Raw genomic sequence first — 17931 nt, forward strand, 5'->3', positions numbered from 1 at the left:
TAAGGTTGCCCCCTGCTGCGTATTGTAGCGTATCCAGCCCATAATAACTGGGGCCAGAGTAGCCAATTGGGCATATATACAGTGAATAAACTATCCCCTCTTGTAATATATATATATATATATATATATATATAAAACTACAGCAAGGACGGACCACTCTAAATACATCCCATTGGTTTTTGTCTGCTGAAGGCCTGTAACTACTAGAGAGTATAGTAAAGCAGCACAGTGCTGGGGGGGGCAGCTGGAACCATGGGATGGAGGGAATAACAAGGCAGTGTCAGTGGATGAGCTGAAATGAAAAAATGTTATATTTGCAGACAGTGTGTTTTAGTTAAGGTTCTGCAACTGTGGGGCAGGACTCAACACACTCAGGGCCCAAGCTTTATTTGGGGCTCCACTAGGCTTACACATTAATATATATATATACCTAAATGAAAGCAACAATGCTTCTTGTCCAGAGGAGGGAGCACCATCTATATCATATTGTTTTCTCTGTGTGTAACTTTAATAAAGTGATATCACTGAGCACTAGGAATGATGAGGTCACGTGTGGCCCCAGAAGCTTCAAATGTTGTCCATCATTCCTTACAGTATGAGGGTATAGCTTATTGTGTGCCCAGAACATTCCTTCTCTGTATATTTGTATTTATACATATGGGAGGAGGAGGTGCCATATTGATTCCCTTAGACAGTACAGTATGAGGGTATAGCTTATTGTGTGCCCAGAACATTCCTTCTCTGTATATTTGTATTTATACATATGGGAGGAGGAGGTGCCATATTGATTCCCTTAGACAGTACAGTATGAGGGTATAGCTTATTGTGTGCCCAGAACATTCCTTCTCTGTATATTTGTATTTATACATATGGGAGGGAGGAGGTGCCATATTGATTCCCTTAGACAGTACAGTATGAGGGTATAGCTTATTGTGTGCCCAGAACATTCCTTCTCTGTATATTTGTATTTATACATATGGGAGGAGGTGCCATATTGATTCCCTTGGACAGTACAGTATGAGGGTATAGCTTATTGTGTGCCCAGAACATTCCTTCTCTGTATATTTGTATTTATACATATGGGAGGAGGAGGTGCCATATTGATTCCCTTAGACCAGTGATCCCCAACCAGTAGCTCGTGAGCAACATGTTGCTCTCCAACCCCTTGGATGTTGCTCTCAGTGGCCTCAAAGCAGGTGCTTATTTTAGAATTTCAAGCTTGAAAGCTAATTTTAATTGCATAAAACCGAAGTATAGTACCAAGTACAGCCTGTTGTAGGCTGCCAGTCCACACAGGGGCTACCAAATAGCCAATCACAGCCATTATTTGGCACCCCAAGGAACTTTTTCATGATTGTGTTGCTCCCCAACTCTTTTTACGTTTGAATGTGGCTCACGGGTTAAAAAGGTTGGGGACCCCTGCCTTAGACAGTACAGTATGAGGGTATAGCTTATTGTGTGCCCAGAACATTCCTTCTCTGTATATTTGTATTTATACATATGGGAGGAGGAGGTGCCATATTGATTCCCTTAGACAGTACAGTATGAGGGTATAGCTTATTGTGTGCCCAGAACATTCCTTCTCTGTATATTTGTATTTATACATATGGGAGGAGGTGCCATATTGATTCCCTTAGACAGTACAGTATGAGGGTATAGCTTATTGTGTGCCCAGAACATTCCTTCTCTGTATATTTGTATTTATACATATGGGAGGAGGGAGGTGCCATATTGATTCCCTTAGACAGTACAGTATGAGGGTATAGCTTATTGTGTGCCCAGAACATTCCTTCTCTGTATATTTGTATTTATACATATGGGAGGAGGTGCCATATTGATTCCTTAGACAGTACAGTATGAGGGTATAGCTTATTGTGTGCCCAGAACATTCCTTCTCTGTATATTTGTATTTATACATATGGGAGGAGGTGCCATATTGATTCCTTAGACAGTACAGTATGAGGGTATAGCTTATTGTGTAATTTCAAAACCCACCTGGGCTTTAAATTAGTAGCTAATTCGGCTGCAAATCCGCCAGCCAGGCAACCCTGGAGCTGCCATAGAGCAGTCTGCTCAGTGCAAACCAGGATTCCCATTATACACTGGTGGGCGGTGCCTGAATCTAAACTCCGCTTCCCATTGGTCAGTTTATCCTGCCCGCCCCACACTCGGTCAACTCTGTCCCTGGGATGCTTTTTAGTTTATAGGGGTGAATTAAATATCCTTCATTACATTAACAGATACGACTCTTTGCTTGATAGGGATACGGCGCAGAATACAGTTATTATTTATACAAATATAGCCAGGCTTTCTCCATTAGTAGTCTGCAAAGGAACCTGGAAGCTCCCCCCACTTTGGGTGTCGGTGGTTTAGTCCCGGTGGGCGGGGTTTCCTTGTCAGAGAGCTGCGGCTGCTGGATAAGATGTTGCACCAGTGAATTCTCCTCAAAGCGTTGTGAGACTGGAGTTTGGAGGGCGGGGCTAAGAGAGGACGGGATGCGGTGAGAGGTGAGGCGTCTGGGGAATGGGGTGGGTGCGTGGGGTCCGTATTGACGTTTAACCTCTTAGCTGCTGGATGCTACTGACATGTAATGGGAGGAGGATTCATATTGACAGAAGCTTCTCTATTCTCCATTCATTCCTCATTTGCTCTGGTCCCAGTGTGACTCGTACGTGTTATTATTGTGTCTGTCTGTCCTTTTCTCTTCTCTGCTTCTCACTCTGGAAACAATTACTCGTTCCAAGCAACATTTCAATTGCTCTTCATTGTTTTGTTTTTTTAAATTATTTTCCTTCTTCTACTGACTCTTTCCAGCTTTCAAATGGGGGTCACTGACCCCATCTAATAAACAAATGCTCTATAAGGCTACAAATGTATTGTTATTGCTACTCTTTATTTCTCCTCTTTCTATTCAGGCCTCTCCTATTCATATTCCAGTCTCTTATTTATACCAATGTAGGGTTGCTAGGGGAACTTGAACCCTAGCAACCAGATGGCTGAAATTGCAAACTGGAGAGCTGCTGAATAAAAAGCTAAATAAGTCAAAAACCACAAATAATAAAAAATGAAAACCAATTGCAAATAGTCTCAGAATATCCCTCTCTACATCATACGTAGTGGCAGATTTATCAAGGGTCAAATTGAAAAGTCGAATTTTTAAATTCGAATCTCGAGCAAATTTTAGTGTCCTTCGACTAGGGAATAGTCCAAATTTGATTCGAAAATTCGAATATTTGAATAATTTGACTATTTGCCATCTAAAACCTGCTGAATTGCTGTTTTAGCCTATGGGGACCTCCTAGAACTTATTTGGAGTCATTTGGTGGACTTTGAAAAACCAAAGTTTTTTTTTAAATACTTCAAATCGAATTTGATTGAATACGACTAGGGATGGGCGAATATTTTCGCCCTGTTTCACCGCGGAAATGACGCCCATAGACTTGGACGACGTCGCGCGCTGGTGGCAAATTTTTGGCAAAACAAAATGGGTCAAATTCGGCCAAGCCTAAATACGACCCGTATATACCCATATATACAGCCTATTCACTCAAAGTTAAAAAATGTGTTTGTTTTTTTTAATCAATTTCGTTGGTCTTTTTTTTTATTCGAATTGATGGGAGTTTAAAAAAACTCCCATCACCTTGAAATTCGACCCTTGATAAATCTGCCCCTAAAAGTTTACGCAACCCCTTGAATCTAATTGGGTTATTAGTTTCTGGAGTCAGAACGAGCAGTGCATAGAAAACAGACAATTGCTTTTAAAGGGGTTGTACACCTTTGAGTTGACTGTTAGTATGATGTAAAGAGGGATATTCTGAGACAATTTGTAATTGGTTTTCATTTTTTATTATTTGTGGTTTTTGACTTATTTAGCTTTTTATTCAGCAGCTCTCCAGTTTGCGATTTCAGCAACCTGGTTGCTAGGGTCAAAGTTACCATAGCAACCATTGATTGATCAAAATAAGAGACTGGAATATGAATAGGAGAGGCCGGAATAAAAAGATGAGTAGTAAAAAGTAGCATCAACAATACAGTCGTAGGTTTACAGAGCATTTGCTTTTAGAAGGGGTCAGTGACCCCAATTTAAAAGCTGTAAAGGGTCAGAAGTAAAAGTAAATAATTAAAAACACTATCAAGAAATAATGAAGACCAACTAAAACATTGCTTAGAATTAGCGACTCTATAACATACTAAAAGTTAACTTAAAGGTGAAGCACCCCTTTAATAGCAATACAATTTCACCTTTAAACCCAGTCAGAATGTGCAATGAGTGGATATTGGTTTGTTGCAAAGAATTCGATTTGTTATGAGCTAAGGGGGCCCAGTCTGAAGGCCAGTTAGGGGGAGATTTGGTGTGAGTGTTTACATATTTGTGTCCTGGCTACCCCTGGAACTATAGCAGGGTGACACCCCAATGTTTCTATATATCTGTAACCTTGTTATGAGCTAAGGGGGCCCAGTCTGAAGGCCAGTTAGGGGGAGATTTGGGGTGAGTGTTTATTTGTACCCTGGGTACCCCTGGAACTATAGCAGGGTGACTGTTACCCCAATGTTTCTATATATCTGTAACCTTGTTATGAGCTAAGGGGGCCCAGTCTGAAGGTCAGTTAGGGGGAGATTTGGGGTGAGGGCTTATTTGTACCCTGGGTACCCCTGGAACTATAGCAGGGTGACTGTTACCCCAATGTTTCTATATATCTGTAACCTTGTTATGAGCTAAGGGGGCCCAGTCTGAAGGTCAGTTAGGGGGAGATTTGGGGTGAGGGCTTATTTGTACCCTGGGTACCCCTGGAACTATAGCAGGGTGACTGTTACCCCAATGTTTCTATATATCTGTAACCTTGTTATGAGCTAAGGGGGCCCAGTCTGAAGGTCAGTTAGGGGGAGATTTGGGGTGAGGGCTTATTTGTACCCTGGGTACCCCTGGAACTATAGCAGGGTGACTGTTACCCTAATGTTTCTATATATCTGTAACCTTGTTATGAGCTAAGGGGGCCCAGTCTGAAGGTCAGTTAGGGGGGGATTTGGGGTGAGTGCTTATTTGTGCCCTGGGTACCCCTGGAACTATAACAGGGTGACTGTTACCCCAATGTTTCTATATATCTGTAACCTTGTTATGAGCTAAGGGGGCCCAGTCTGAAGGTCAGTTAGGGGGAGATTTGGGGTGAGTGCTTATTTGTGCCCTGGGTACCCCTGGAACTATAGCAGGGTGACTGTTACCCCAATGTTTCTATATATCTGTAACCTTGTTATGAGCTAAGGGGGCCCAGCCTGAAGTCTGAAAATCCTGCTCATTAACTGAACCCACATGACGCCAGCCTTTAATTGTTTATCCTTCATTAGCATCATACTCGTGATTATGTTGCTATAGTAAATATGTATTAGTAGGGCTCATGATTTAAGTCTAATACCAATGTTTTATTTTCTATTTCCACCTGGGGCGCACCATCATACACAGCTATGGGACAGTTTGCTTCAAAATGAACTTCCGGTGTCTGCATGGGCAGCCTGGTGTAGTTGAACTACAACTCCCAAATGTCACCTATGCACACTAAAGGTAATGTTAAGATTATTGTTCCATTGTTACAATGATTGTTGATGTTTTGATCATATAACTTAGTGGGGGGGGGGTCTGAAGACACTTTTCCAATGAATAGTCTGTTATGTAAATGACCTCAATATACGCAATTTTTACCCACAATTTTCAGCCTGTTGAAACGAATCTTGTGTGTGTGCGTCTTTGCTCATTATAGAGTGATGATGTTATTCCTGGAACAAAGAATCAGGAATATGGATTAATACTTTGCCCAGGATCAATATCCCGTATTTCTTTCCATGAATGACTTGAGCTCGGCTTTCTGCAGTTAATCGTCTTGAATCGACGCCGTGCTTACGAACTAACGAAGGCTCCGCGTGTGAGTCTTCTCACCTTAGAGAATAGGTGCCATCTTGAACGATTCGTTTAGTTCCATGTTTGCGTCTCTGAAACGATTTCAGATAGACCTTATAAGAAACACGGCTTTGTCGAGGTTCAAGAGGTTTAACCGATTCAAGTCAATCACGCTATTCACTGCGCCATCAGTCGCCTGTAATATGGTATTGCCGATATCTATACTTAAAGGAGTGGTTCACCTTGAAGTTAACATTTAGTATGTCATAGAATGGCCAGTTCTAAGCAACTTTTCAATTGGTCTCCATTATTTATTTCTTATAGTTTTTTTAAATTATTTGCCTTCTTCTTTTGACTCTTTCCAGCTTTCAAATGGGGGTCACTGACCCCATCTAAAAACAAATGCTCTGAAAGGCTACAAATGTATTGTTATTGCTACTTTTCATCACTCATCTTTCTATGCAGGCCTCTCCTATTCATATTCCAGTCTCATTCAAATTAATGCATGGTTGCTAGGAGAATTTGCACCCTAGCAACCAGATGGCTGAAATTGCAAACTGGAGAGCTGCTGAATAAAAAGCTAAATCACTCAAAAACCACAAATAATAAAAAAATGAAACCAATCTCAAATTGTGTCAGAATATCATTTTCTCTACATCATACTAAAAGTTAACTCAAAGGCGGACAAACCCTTTAAAGGGGTTGTTCACCTAACTTTTTGTATGATGAAGATCATGATATATTAAGATAATTTGCAATTGGTTTTATTTTTTTATTATTTGTGTTTTTTGAGTTATTTCCCTTTTTATTCAGCAGCTCTCCAGTTTGCCATTTCAGCCATCTGATTGCTAGGGTAAGTCCCATAGCAACCATGCATTGACTTGAATAAGAGACCGGAATATGAATAGGAGAGGCCTGAATAGAAAGATAAGTAATAAAAAGTAGCAATAACAATACAGTTGTAGCCTTACAGAGCATTTATTTTATAGATGGGGTCATTTGCAAGCTGGGAAGACTCAGAAGAAAAAGGGAAATAATTCCAAAACTATAAAAAAGAAAAAATGAAGGTCAATTGCAAAGTTGCTTGGAATTAGCCATTCTATAAAATACTAGGTGAACCACCACTTTAATATCAATATTCCAAAAAGGTATATAACCACCATGTATATGAATTAGAATCCCCCTCTCCCAACATTTCAGGAAGGGTCAGCTTCCTCTTTAATTCTGCCTAAACCCTAGATATTTAAGTTATTTCCCATTAGAATTTCAAAACCTGCCCAGTTTTTGGCCAGGCTATCAGGAGGGCCCCATACATGGGCCAATAAGAGGCAGACTTGCTCTGTAAGGGGGGTATTGGCCACGTCACCTCACCCCTGTGATTAGGGTTGCCACCTTTTCCTAAAATTTTTACCCGGCTGGTGGGGGGCGGGAACAAAAGGGGGCAGACCGTGATTTAAAGGGGCGGTGCCATGATGTAAAAGGGGGCAGGGCCGCATTGCCAGAAGGAGGACAAAAGTTACGTTTCATGGGGATTAAGGGTATTACAAATTTAGCGGAAGCTACATTGCCGGAATACCGTCCCTGGCATACATGGCCCAATAAAAGCTGTGACAGCTTATTGGCCCATGTCTGGGGCCCTTTGATGGGTTTCCCGGCCAATACCTGGGGGGAATAATATCAGGCAGATATTGATTGGACAAGGGAGCAAGGCATGCATGGATCTCCTTTGTTGTGATCTGATCATTTGACCCTTGAGCCCAACAATCGGGTCAGCCTAAAATCAACCAACTCAAGGTTCCCAAAAATGTATGGCCAACTAGTTGCACTACTACAGGTTCATGGGCCAGACTGAACCTGCCACAGACAGACTCGCACTCCCCACCCGCATGCAGGTCTATGACTGTACCAGCAGGGAGTCGTTGAAAATGCTTTTATCTGGCAATGAATGGGTTAAGAACCGAGTCTGCAGGGTTAATTAATTTACCCCCTGTGCTCCTCTTCTCATTATCCCTGCGGTCTCCAAGGTCGCATAATGACCATTGCACTCGAAGCATTCAGCCGTCGCCATGGTAACCGGGACGTCAGCGAGGGGCGCTGAGGCGTGGGCCAATCTTGTTCTGTGTTTTCTGCTAACCCTCCATTATGTGCTGCGCTCCCCCATCATGAATGGCAAAAAATAAAAATTGCTTAATGGAAGCTGGGTTTATTCAGTTTGGTCCGAGGACAATTACTGTTCAAACAGAACCGGGTTATGAGATAAATAGGGGCCCGATCATAAATCACCAACACTGGGACACAAACATTCAGTCTAAGCTCTATGGCAGCCACGTGTATTTATTCTACTTGTATTCTACTTGTATTCTGGGAAAGCAGCTGCCACTTTTTTATGGTTATTTGGAAACATTCTTGTAAATGTTATGGTTTATATACTTGTACTTATTCTAAATTGCAAGGCACAAAGCAGATCTTCTTGGGCTTTTATTTATAAATAATGATAATGCCTTCATGTGTTGTTGGACTACAAGTCTTCTTGGGCCATCTCTCCCTACTATACCTGCTATCCCACAGTCACACTCCCTTCCCAGAGACTATTATCCACTGTTACTATAGGCACCATCTCTCCCTACTATACCTGCTATCCCACAGTCACACTCCCTTCCCAGAGACTATTATCCCACTGTTACTATAGGCACCATCTCTCCCTACTATACCTGCTATCCCACAGTCACACTCCCTTCCCAGAGACTATTATCCACTGTTACTATAGGCACCATCTCTCCATACTATACCTGTTATCCCACAGTCACACTCCCTTCCCAGAGACTATTATCCACTGTTACTATAGACACCATCTCTCCCTACTATACCTGCTATCCCACAGTCACACTCCCTTCCCAGAGACTATTATCCCACTGTTACTATAGGCACCATCTCTCCCTACTATACCTGTTATCCCACAGTCAAAGTCCTTTCCCAGGTAACAATGCACGTTTAAAGCTCTGTGCATTCACTGAATATATGATGTTACAGAAAATGACTAGATAGTGCCATAGTGACTTGGGTAATGCCACACAGGGTTAATGAAGTGCAGACTAAGAATCAGTTGGTCCAGATCCACTGCATCATGGTGGGTACAGACATAGTCAGACAGCAGGAGAGCAGGAGATAGAGGGGCTCTTTCTCAAACTTGAGCTAATACTAAGGTCACAAAACAGCCCTGTGTGGGTGGCATTAGCCTAAATGTGTATTATAAACAGTCTTTATGTTCTCTCTCTAACAGATTGGTGCCGTCATTGGTTTAATGATTAACATTGTGTTGTCTTGTTCTCTCCCTGCACTTCCCATCTTCCCCCCCCCCCCAAAATTTTCCACCAAACCTAATATATCACCTGCTATTTTCATTTCTCCCATCAATACTTTGCTTTTTAACCTGTTTTCTCTCTGGTCCTTTTATTGTTTTTTCATTCATTGCTCCTTTGTTGGTTGCCCCAACATGTTTCTGCATTTTCTCTTTATTAACACTATAATAACACCTTGTGACTCTCTCTTTGCTCTTTGTCCCTTTCCTTTCTTCTCTTCATTACCCCAATCTTCTGCCCTTCTCCCTGGCCTCTACTTCTCCCCACAGGGAACTGAATCTGCTGTTGAACATGGTGCTTGCCCATGGCATGGATTCCAGTCGGCCTCAGCACAACCTTCCCACCATCCTTTACCCGGCACACAACACAAGCTTGACCACCTGCCCTATGTCCACGGGAGAATTGTGGGTACCCGGACTCTACAAAGATGGCGTCACGGGGAAGACAAATGGCACGGTGCCAGCCCAGTTACTCTTCCCCGGGGAGATAGCTGCTGCTGGCCTTATCTTTGGAGTAATATGGATTCTTTCTCTGTTTGGTAATGCATTGGTCTGCCTTGTTATCCATCGAAGCCGGAGAACTCAGTCTACTACTAATTACTTTGTGGTGTCTCTGGCATGTGCGGATTTACTGCTCAGTGTGGGCAGCGCTCCCTTTACCCTGCTACAAGTCACCTCTGGCCGCTGGGCACTGGGCAATGCCATGTGCAAGCTGACACGCTATTTCCACTACTTGACACCAGGAGTCCAGATTTATGTCCTGCTGTCAATCTGCCTTGACCGCTTCTACACCATCTTGTACCCTTTGAGCTTCAAGGTGTCCAGGGAGAAAGCCAAGAGGATGATCGCCGCTTCGTGGCTCTTCGACGCCGCTTTTACATCGCCTGTCTTCTTCTTCTACGACGGTGTTGACGGGCACTGCAATTTCTTCCCACCCCCATCCTGGGATGGAGCTGCTTATGGGGTGGCTCACCTAATAGTGGGCTTTGTGGTTCCGTCTGGGCTTATAATCCTCTTTTATCAAAAGGTAGTGAAATACATTTGGCGCATTGGCACGGATGGGCTCACGGTCAGGCGCACAATGAATATTGTGCCAAGGACCAAGGTCAAAACTATCAAAATGTTTCTCATGCTCAACGCCATATTCATGGTGTCCTGGCTGCCATTCTACGTGGTGCAATTGTGGCATCCGGATGAGAACGACAGGAGGCAGAGCTGCTTTGCTTTCCTGGCAGTCTCGTGGCTTTCGTTCGGTTCCTCGGCTGCCAAGCCCACCCTGTACTCTGTCTACAATGCCAACTTCCGGCGAGGCATGAAGGAGACTTTCTGCATGTCCTCCATGAAGTGTTACAGGAGCAATGCCTACACCATCACCACCAGCTCTCGCGTGGCCAAAAGGAACTACGTGGGCATCTGTGAAATGCCCGTCCCTGCCAAAACCGCAGTCAAAGAGTCTGTGTACGATTCTTTTGACCGTGAGGCCAAAGAAAAAAAACTGGCGTGGCCCATTGACTCCAATCCCCCTAATACATTTGTATGACCCCAGAATGGACACAGAACAGTCATAAAATATTTATTCTATCAATGCAGGAGGGGCGGGCCTCTCCAGCACCATAAGGCTTAATAAGAAATGCTGCAAAAGGGGTACAATTGCTTCTCTTGTTATTTTGACTGATCCATTCCCTTCATTAAAGGAACGCTAAAATACTCACACTTGTTAAAGTGAAAATATATCCTATTTATAAGTACATTTCTGTTAGTATGATACACCACTTGCCATTAGAAACACTCTTAACAGAGCACAAGCGCCATCTAATGGCCAGTAAGAGTAAATACAGTTTTTCAAGGCGTTAACAACATGGCAGCTTTGTGGTTTTCGTGATCAACGAATAGCAAGCCTGGACAATTAACTCTACTTATAAACAGTGTATATTTTCACAGTATTGACATTACATTGCACCTCTTTTTTGAGTAGCCTTGCCATAGCAGTTAGGCCTTATACTTATATTGCCATTCATGTATTGTCATAGTAAATTATATTTTCCTGTCCAGTATGATAAACACCTGAGAGCTTATTTACAAGTGTTAGGCATAAAAATGGGTGCCGAATTCAATACGTTTTTTATTAAAGGGGAACTATCGTAAAAAATGATAATTTAATATAAGCTTTATCATACTGAAATTAGAAGTTTTCTAAAAATAATCAATACAAATTTTGTAACGTTTCTGAAATAATCAAGTTTATCCCCCTTTCAGCATTTGTTTCTCTTCATGCAGGAGTTGGGTGTCAGATATTCATTGACAGTTAGATCCTATATATCTTATAGGGGGGCTTCCTTTTGCCTAGAAGATATATTAGAGCTCACTCTATTAAAATCACCAGACATCATGTCTCTCTACATGCAGAATTTGTGCAAAAGGCAGTTATTTTGTTAGATTTTGTTTGTACTGGAATCAGTTATTTGAGTGAGCTCTAATACATCTACTAGGAAAGGAAGCCCCCCTATAAGATAAATTGGATCTAACTGTCAATGAATATCTGACACCCAACTGCTTCAAGAAGACAGAATGAAGAGAAACAGATGCTGAGAGAGGAATAGTGAAGATAAACTTGATTATTTCAGAAACAATGCAGAATATTAAATTCATTATTTTTAGAAAGTTTCTTATTTCAGTAATTTAAAGCGTATACAGCAGAACCCCCATTTTAATCAGCTGGCTACTCCTGCCTTGTATTGTCAGGGAAACACTCTTGTTAGGGCTCTTACAGACGAGCGTTTTTAGGAGTGGACGCACTGAATTCTTTTCAATGGGGCTGTACTCACACAGATGCATGTAAGCGCCGAACACAGTAAAAAGACAACATGCTGCGCCCCAACCTGCGTTGGTGCTTACATGCGTCTGTGTGAGTACAGCCCCATTGAAAAGAATTCAGTGCGTCTAAACCTGCACTCCCCTGTGGCTGAACGCATGAAACTGGAACGCAGGGGATCACAGGTAAAAACGCTCGTCTGTAAAACCGAACACATATGGAATCCACAGCCTGCATGGCTAATTAGCAATTAATTTAGATGCATGCTGCAGACTGAACTGATTTGGGGCTCTTACACACAGGCGTTTTTTTTTTTTTTTGCGTTGCGCTTTCTTCCGTTCAGCCACAGGGGAGCGCAGGAGTAGACGCACTCAATTATTGTGAAGGGGGCTGTACTCACGCAGACGCATGTATGTGCCGAACGCAGGTGAAATGCAACATGCTGCGTCCCAACCTGCGTTCGGTGCTTACATGCATCTGTGTGAGTACAACCCCTTCAAAATAATTGACTGCATCTACTCCTGCGCTCCCCTGCAGCTGAACGCATGAAACCGGAACGCAGGGGATCTCAGCTAAAAACGCTTGTATGTAAGAGCCCGTAGTGTTGCCGGTAAAGTATGTACTTTTCACATAGCACCACTTTAGTAAATGAGTCTATTGCCAATTTGATTTCCACTGGCAGCCCTGAACCTGCCATTAGCTGATGGGGGCCTAGTAATCACAGGTCCAGGAATACTTACAGCCTGTTCTGTTGTTGCCAAAGGAAAGCAATCTGAAGCACTACTAGTGCCATAAACCGTGTAAACAGTGAGTGTGTTTTTCTTTAAAAAAAATGTCCTGCTCTCCCTGGCTCCTCCCTTTTGTCGGCGACTGTTCCTTGCGTAGTGAATTAGCCAAACAAAATTCATACTGAATTGTAATTGGTTAAGCCAGTACAGGAATTCATCTTTAACTGGAAGAAATGGTAAGCCATAGCAGAAACATTGCTTACAGCAAAGGGGAAAAAAACTGAAATGCACATTTTTCAAAGTAGATTTGAATGTTTACATAGCAAGAAAAATCTTTCCCGTCATGGTTAAAAACATGATCATATATATCAATGACAAGTGGGTATTTTTATCATCTGTCTGTTATGTACACATATCACTGTGGTGTCTCATATAAGCAATTCATGTATTTTGGTTATTGCCGGATAACCATGTAGCACACAGTGTAAACATCACATACCTTTCCGGCACTCGGATGGTTAAATGCCGGGATATGGGTCCGATTAAGCAATATTTATGCCAGGACTGTTCTTGAAAAGAAACAACTGCTGGGCCGCAGGCCGGTCTCCCCTGTTATGGTAGGCACACTACTGAGAGAAAAATCTTATTTTAACTCCAAAGTAAAAGAATGTGGGTTTGTATTCATGTAAATAATAATAATATGATCAGTCCTGGAGGAAGGATGTGATTAAGGATAAATCCCAGCACAGTTAGCGCATGGGACAAATGGATTATACATTCCACAGTATGAAATAAATGTCGCACTTCAGCAATACAGTGAAAATAATGTGGATATTTGCTACCCTGAACACTAAACAGTTATTTTTTTTAAAAAAATCCTTAAATTGGTCATGCACCAGTACAGGTGTGGCTGCACTATATCCTTCACGAAGGATTCGGCCGAATACCGAACCGAATCCGAAATTGCATATGCAAAGTAGGGGTGGGAAGGCAAAAACATTTTTTTTTGTGACAAAAAGTCACGCAATTTCCCTCTCCACCCCTAATTTGCATATGCAGATTCGGTTCGGCCGGACAGACGGATTCGGCCGAATCCTGCTGAAAAAGGCCGAATCCCATACCGAATCCTGGATTCGGTGCATCCCTAATATATATATATATATATATATATAGTGAATAAAGTACGCCCTCTTGTAAAATATAAGGATATTATAAGTTACAGAGGAGTTTCATGACCATATAAAACCACGAGGCAAAGGCCAGGTCATGGAACTCCAAGGTAACTTCTAATATCCTCATATTTTGCAACTGGGGGTACTTTATTTATTATAATACACAGCTTTCAGTGAGTCATGTGACAGAAATTACATCAGAACTCACCATTTATAAGGATATCATTTACAAGATATTCATGGCTTTTGTGTATTGTGATATATATATTTATATATATACACATACACACACACACACGGTTACTGGTATACTGTTTGTCTTTGTTGCAGTACAGGTATGGTGTATGGCTACAATAAATGTAGTATTACACTATGACTGCACTACAGTAGTACAGCTATGGCTGCAATATGGTAGTGGCTACATGGCTGCACTACTGTACAGGTATGGCTATGGTACAGTACAAGTATGGCTGCGTTACTGTACAGGTATGAATATTGTACAGTATAAGTATGGCTGTACAGTTATGGCTATGGTACAGTACAAGTATGGCCACATTACTGTACAGGTATGGCTATGGTACAGTACAAGTATGGCTGCATTACTGTACAGGTATGAATATTGTACAGTATAAGTATGGGTGCACTACTGTACAGGTATGAATATTGTACAGTATAAGTATGGGTGCACTACTGTACAGGTATGGCTATGGTACAGTACAAGTATGGCTGCATTACTGTACAGGTATGGCTATGGTACAGTACAAGTATGGCTGCATTACTGTACAGGTATGGCTATGGTACAGTACAGGTATGGCCACATTACAGCATGGCTAAAGGAGCACGAAGTCCCTGGTTGCAGCAGGGGTATCTAGGACAGAAGAGATCTCAGCATTATCTCTCAATCTGTATTTTTCCAATGAAATGTAAATGTGAATCTTGTAGGGTTTTCCCACTTTTGTTTGATCCATTGTTGAAGAAAGGGCTACATTTCAATAAAATTTCTCCCTGCGCTACCAGACTTGTCTGACTCCTGTTCTGTTATATTTCTGGATCTGCCTCTCTCTCCGGCGCAGATATCACTGCTGGCTCAGCCAGAGATCGAGATTATTTGGTGACAGCTGGCGTGTGTGGGTGAGTCTCCTGCTGGGTATCAGCCTGGTCTTATCTGTCCAACGCCACGCCTGAAATGTATAAGAAAAGAACCTGAATATAAAGGGGAACTCCACCCAAATATTTTGCATCATGTAATGCTAATTGACTTCCTAATACACATTTTCAGTGATTTTATATTTACTTGCAAATGCAATTGCTATTAAACGCTGTGTCTCTAGCTGTTTATATTTTTTACGCTGCTGGTCCTGACACTTAAAACAAGGTAACAGAAAGCCGCTGAATATGTATTCTTATTATTATACCCCCAGCAGGAACAGCCCCCTAGGGTTCATAGTCTGTACAGAGAGATCTCATAAAACTATGACAGCATAGGTATTCCCTGTACTAATCACAATTCAGCAGGAACACCCCCATCCACAATGGTCAGGACCTGGAGGTTTTCAGTATTTTTGATCACCATATCTTAAAGGGGTTGTTCGCCTTTAAACAAACTGTTAGTATGCTGTTGTAGAGAGTGATATTCTGAAACAATCTGCAATTGGTTTTCATGTTTTATTATTTGTGGTTTTTGAGTTATTTAGCAGCTCTCCAGTTTGCAATTTCAACCATCTAGCCATTGCTAGGGTCTGTCTTACCCTAGCAACCATGCATTGATTTGAATAACAGACTGGAATATGAATAGGAGAGGTCTGAATAGAAAGATGAATAATAAAAAGTAGCAATAACAATACATTTGTAGCTTTACAGAGCATTTCTTAGATGGGTCACTGACCCCCATTTGAAAGCTATAACATACTTAAAGTTAACTTTAAGGTGAACCAGCCCTTTAAATCTGCTAGGAAACATTTAAGCCCAACAAGATTGTATGCCAATAAGGATTTGTGCAGCTTAGTTCCCATCAAGTGTAAAGTTCTGACTTTCCTTCAATTTTTGATTTAAATTGACTATATGGGAGATGCCTTTCCTGTAATTTAGACCTTTCTGGATAAGAGATCCCTTACCTGTATACATTGGGCATATTAACTTCTGGCCTGTCAGCAGCCACGTCAAGTTATCAGGAGCCCATAAATGGCAAACACAAGAGAAAAGCAAAAACAGCTACATTGGAGGAGAGAGAACAAAAAGTATTAAGTAATAGGAAATTAAAGGGAAATGGGACGGACAGACTGAAAGACTAAATCGCTAGCAAATGATAAAGGGGACACAACAGATGGGTTAAAGGGGTGGTTCACCTTTAAGGTAACTTTTATTATGTTATAGAACAACCAATTCTAAGCAACTTTTCAATTGGTTTTCATTATTTTTTTGTTTTATAGTTATTTGTCTTTTTCTTCTGGTTCTTTGCAGCTTTCAAATGGGGGTCACTGACCCCTTCTAAAAAACAAATGCTCTGTAAGGCTACAAACGTATTGTTATTGCTACTTTTTATTACTGATCCTTCAATTCAGACTCTCTCCTATTCATATTCCAGTCTCTTATTCAAATCAGTGCATGGTTGCTAGGGGAATTTGGGCCCTAGTTACCAGATTGCTTAAAATGCAAATTGAAGAGCTGCTGAATAAAAAGCTAAATAACTCAAAAACCTTCAATAATAAAAAATGAAAACAAATAGCAAATTATCTCAGAATATCCCTCTCTACATCATACTTGGTTGGTAAACAAACCCTTTAAATGTCTGGACATGAAACATCGGAACAGCAGATATAAAACAAGGAAACAAAAACCATAAAAAATTGCAGTTTTGTTCTGCAGTCGGAACTTTGACGATCTGGTTGTTAGGACTTGATTCCCCTAACAACCTGGGGCGCAGTTCAGAAAATCGACAGCAGAGGGCGTGCAATAAAATAATGGGAGCTGTAAATGTAATTGCTATTGAAAACAGTATTTAAGAGATTTCTGTTCTCCGGTTCTGACTCCTGAAACGAGGCAGCAGAAGTCATCACTCACCAGGATCTGTTACACAACCATGCATTGATTTGAATAAATAAGAGACTGGAATATGAATAGGAGAGGCCTGAATAGAAAGAGGAGTAATAAAAAGTAGCAGTAACAATAAATTTTTAGCCTTACTGAGTATTTGCTTTTTAGATGGCGTCAGCGACACCCATTTAAAAGCTGCAAAGAGGCAGAAGAAAGAGGCAAATAACTATAAATCTATAAAAAAAAAATAATGAAGACAAATTGAATAGTTGCTCAGAAATGGCCATTCTATATCATATTAAAAGTTACCTAAAAGGTGAACCACCCCTTTAATTTCTGATTAAGTCATGGCTTCTATAGCTGAGCCCAACCTACTCATCCCTGACATCACCAAGGGGGTGACGCAGCTTTATAAATGAAAGTCGGCAGGTCGATACCAGAACCTACTCAGGCTCACTGCCCGCTGGAATTTTCAGCTTTCATAAAGTTTATCTTTTACCTGCTATACAAATGTGAGGCCTAACTTTTTCCTAGAAAGGGGTGGTTTGCCTTTAAGTTAATTTTTAGTATGTTATAGAATGGTTTAAAGGGGAAGTAAAGTGTAAAATAGAATAAGGCTAGAAATGCTGTATTTTGTATACTAAACATAAACATGAACTTACTGCACCACAAGCCTAATCAAACAAATGATTTATGCTTTCAAAGTTGGCCACAGGGGGTCACCATCTTGTAACTTTGTTATACATCTTTGCAAGACCAAGACTGTGCACATGCTCAGTGTGGTCTGGGCTGCTTAGGGATCGTCTTAAATGATCAAAACAGCACAAGTCAAATAATATCTGCCAGAAGCCGATACAGCAAGACTGATTAATAATCAGAATATACAGACTGCACTGGGTCCTGTGTTGTCATGTAATCTAATGTGGATTTTATAGTTT

At 41.4% G+C, this 17931-nt stretch overlaps 1 protein-coding gene and 1 long non-coding RNA gene across 2 annotated transcripts; one reads left to right on the forward strand and one right to left on the reverse strand.

Annotated features, from left to right (window-relative positions):
- The first annotated feature begins 5416 nt into the window (after window positions 1–5416).
- Window positions 5417–11454, forward strand: gpr19.L (G protein-coupled receptor 19 L homeolog). Its single transcript, XM_018240890.2, has 2 exons — window positions 5417–5557; window positions 9519–11454. The coding sequence occupies exon 2, from the start codon at window positions 9541–9543 to the stop codon at window positions 10786–10788; it is 1248 nt and encodes a 415-aa protein (XP_018096379.1). The 5' UTR covers window positions 5417–5557; window positions 9519–9540; the 3' UTR covers window positions 10789–11454.
- A 3407-nt stretch (window positions 11455–14861) lies between these two features.
- Window positions 14862–16350, reverse strand: LOC121401376. The gene is made up of 2 exons (XR_005966188.1): window positions 16075–16350; window positions 14862–15141 (listed from the first exon to the last, which is right to left on the reverse strand). It is a non-coding gene; the product is annotated as an uncharacterized LOC121401376 (long non-coding RNA).
- Window positions 16351–17931: the final 1581 nt, after the last annotated feature.

This window comes from Xenopus laevis, chromosome 3L, assembly GCF_017654675.1.
Source record: "Xenopus laevis strain J_2021 chromosome 3L, Xenopus_laevis_v10.1, whole genome shotgun sequence".
Lineage (NCBI taxonomy): Eukaryota > Metazoa > Chordata > Amphibia > Anura > Pipidae > Xenopus > Xenopus laevis.

Excerpts from the sequence above, each read along its gene's own strand:
- gpr19.L (XM_018240890.2), top strand. The coding sequence starts at position 9,541 with ATGGTGCTTGCCCATGGCATGGATTCCAGTCGGCCTCAGCACAACCTT.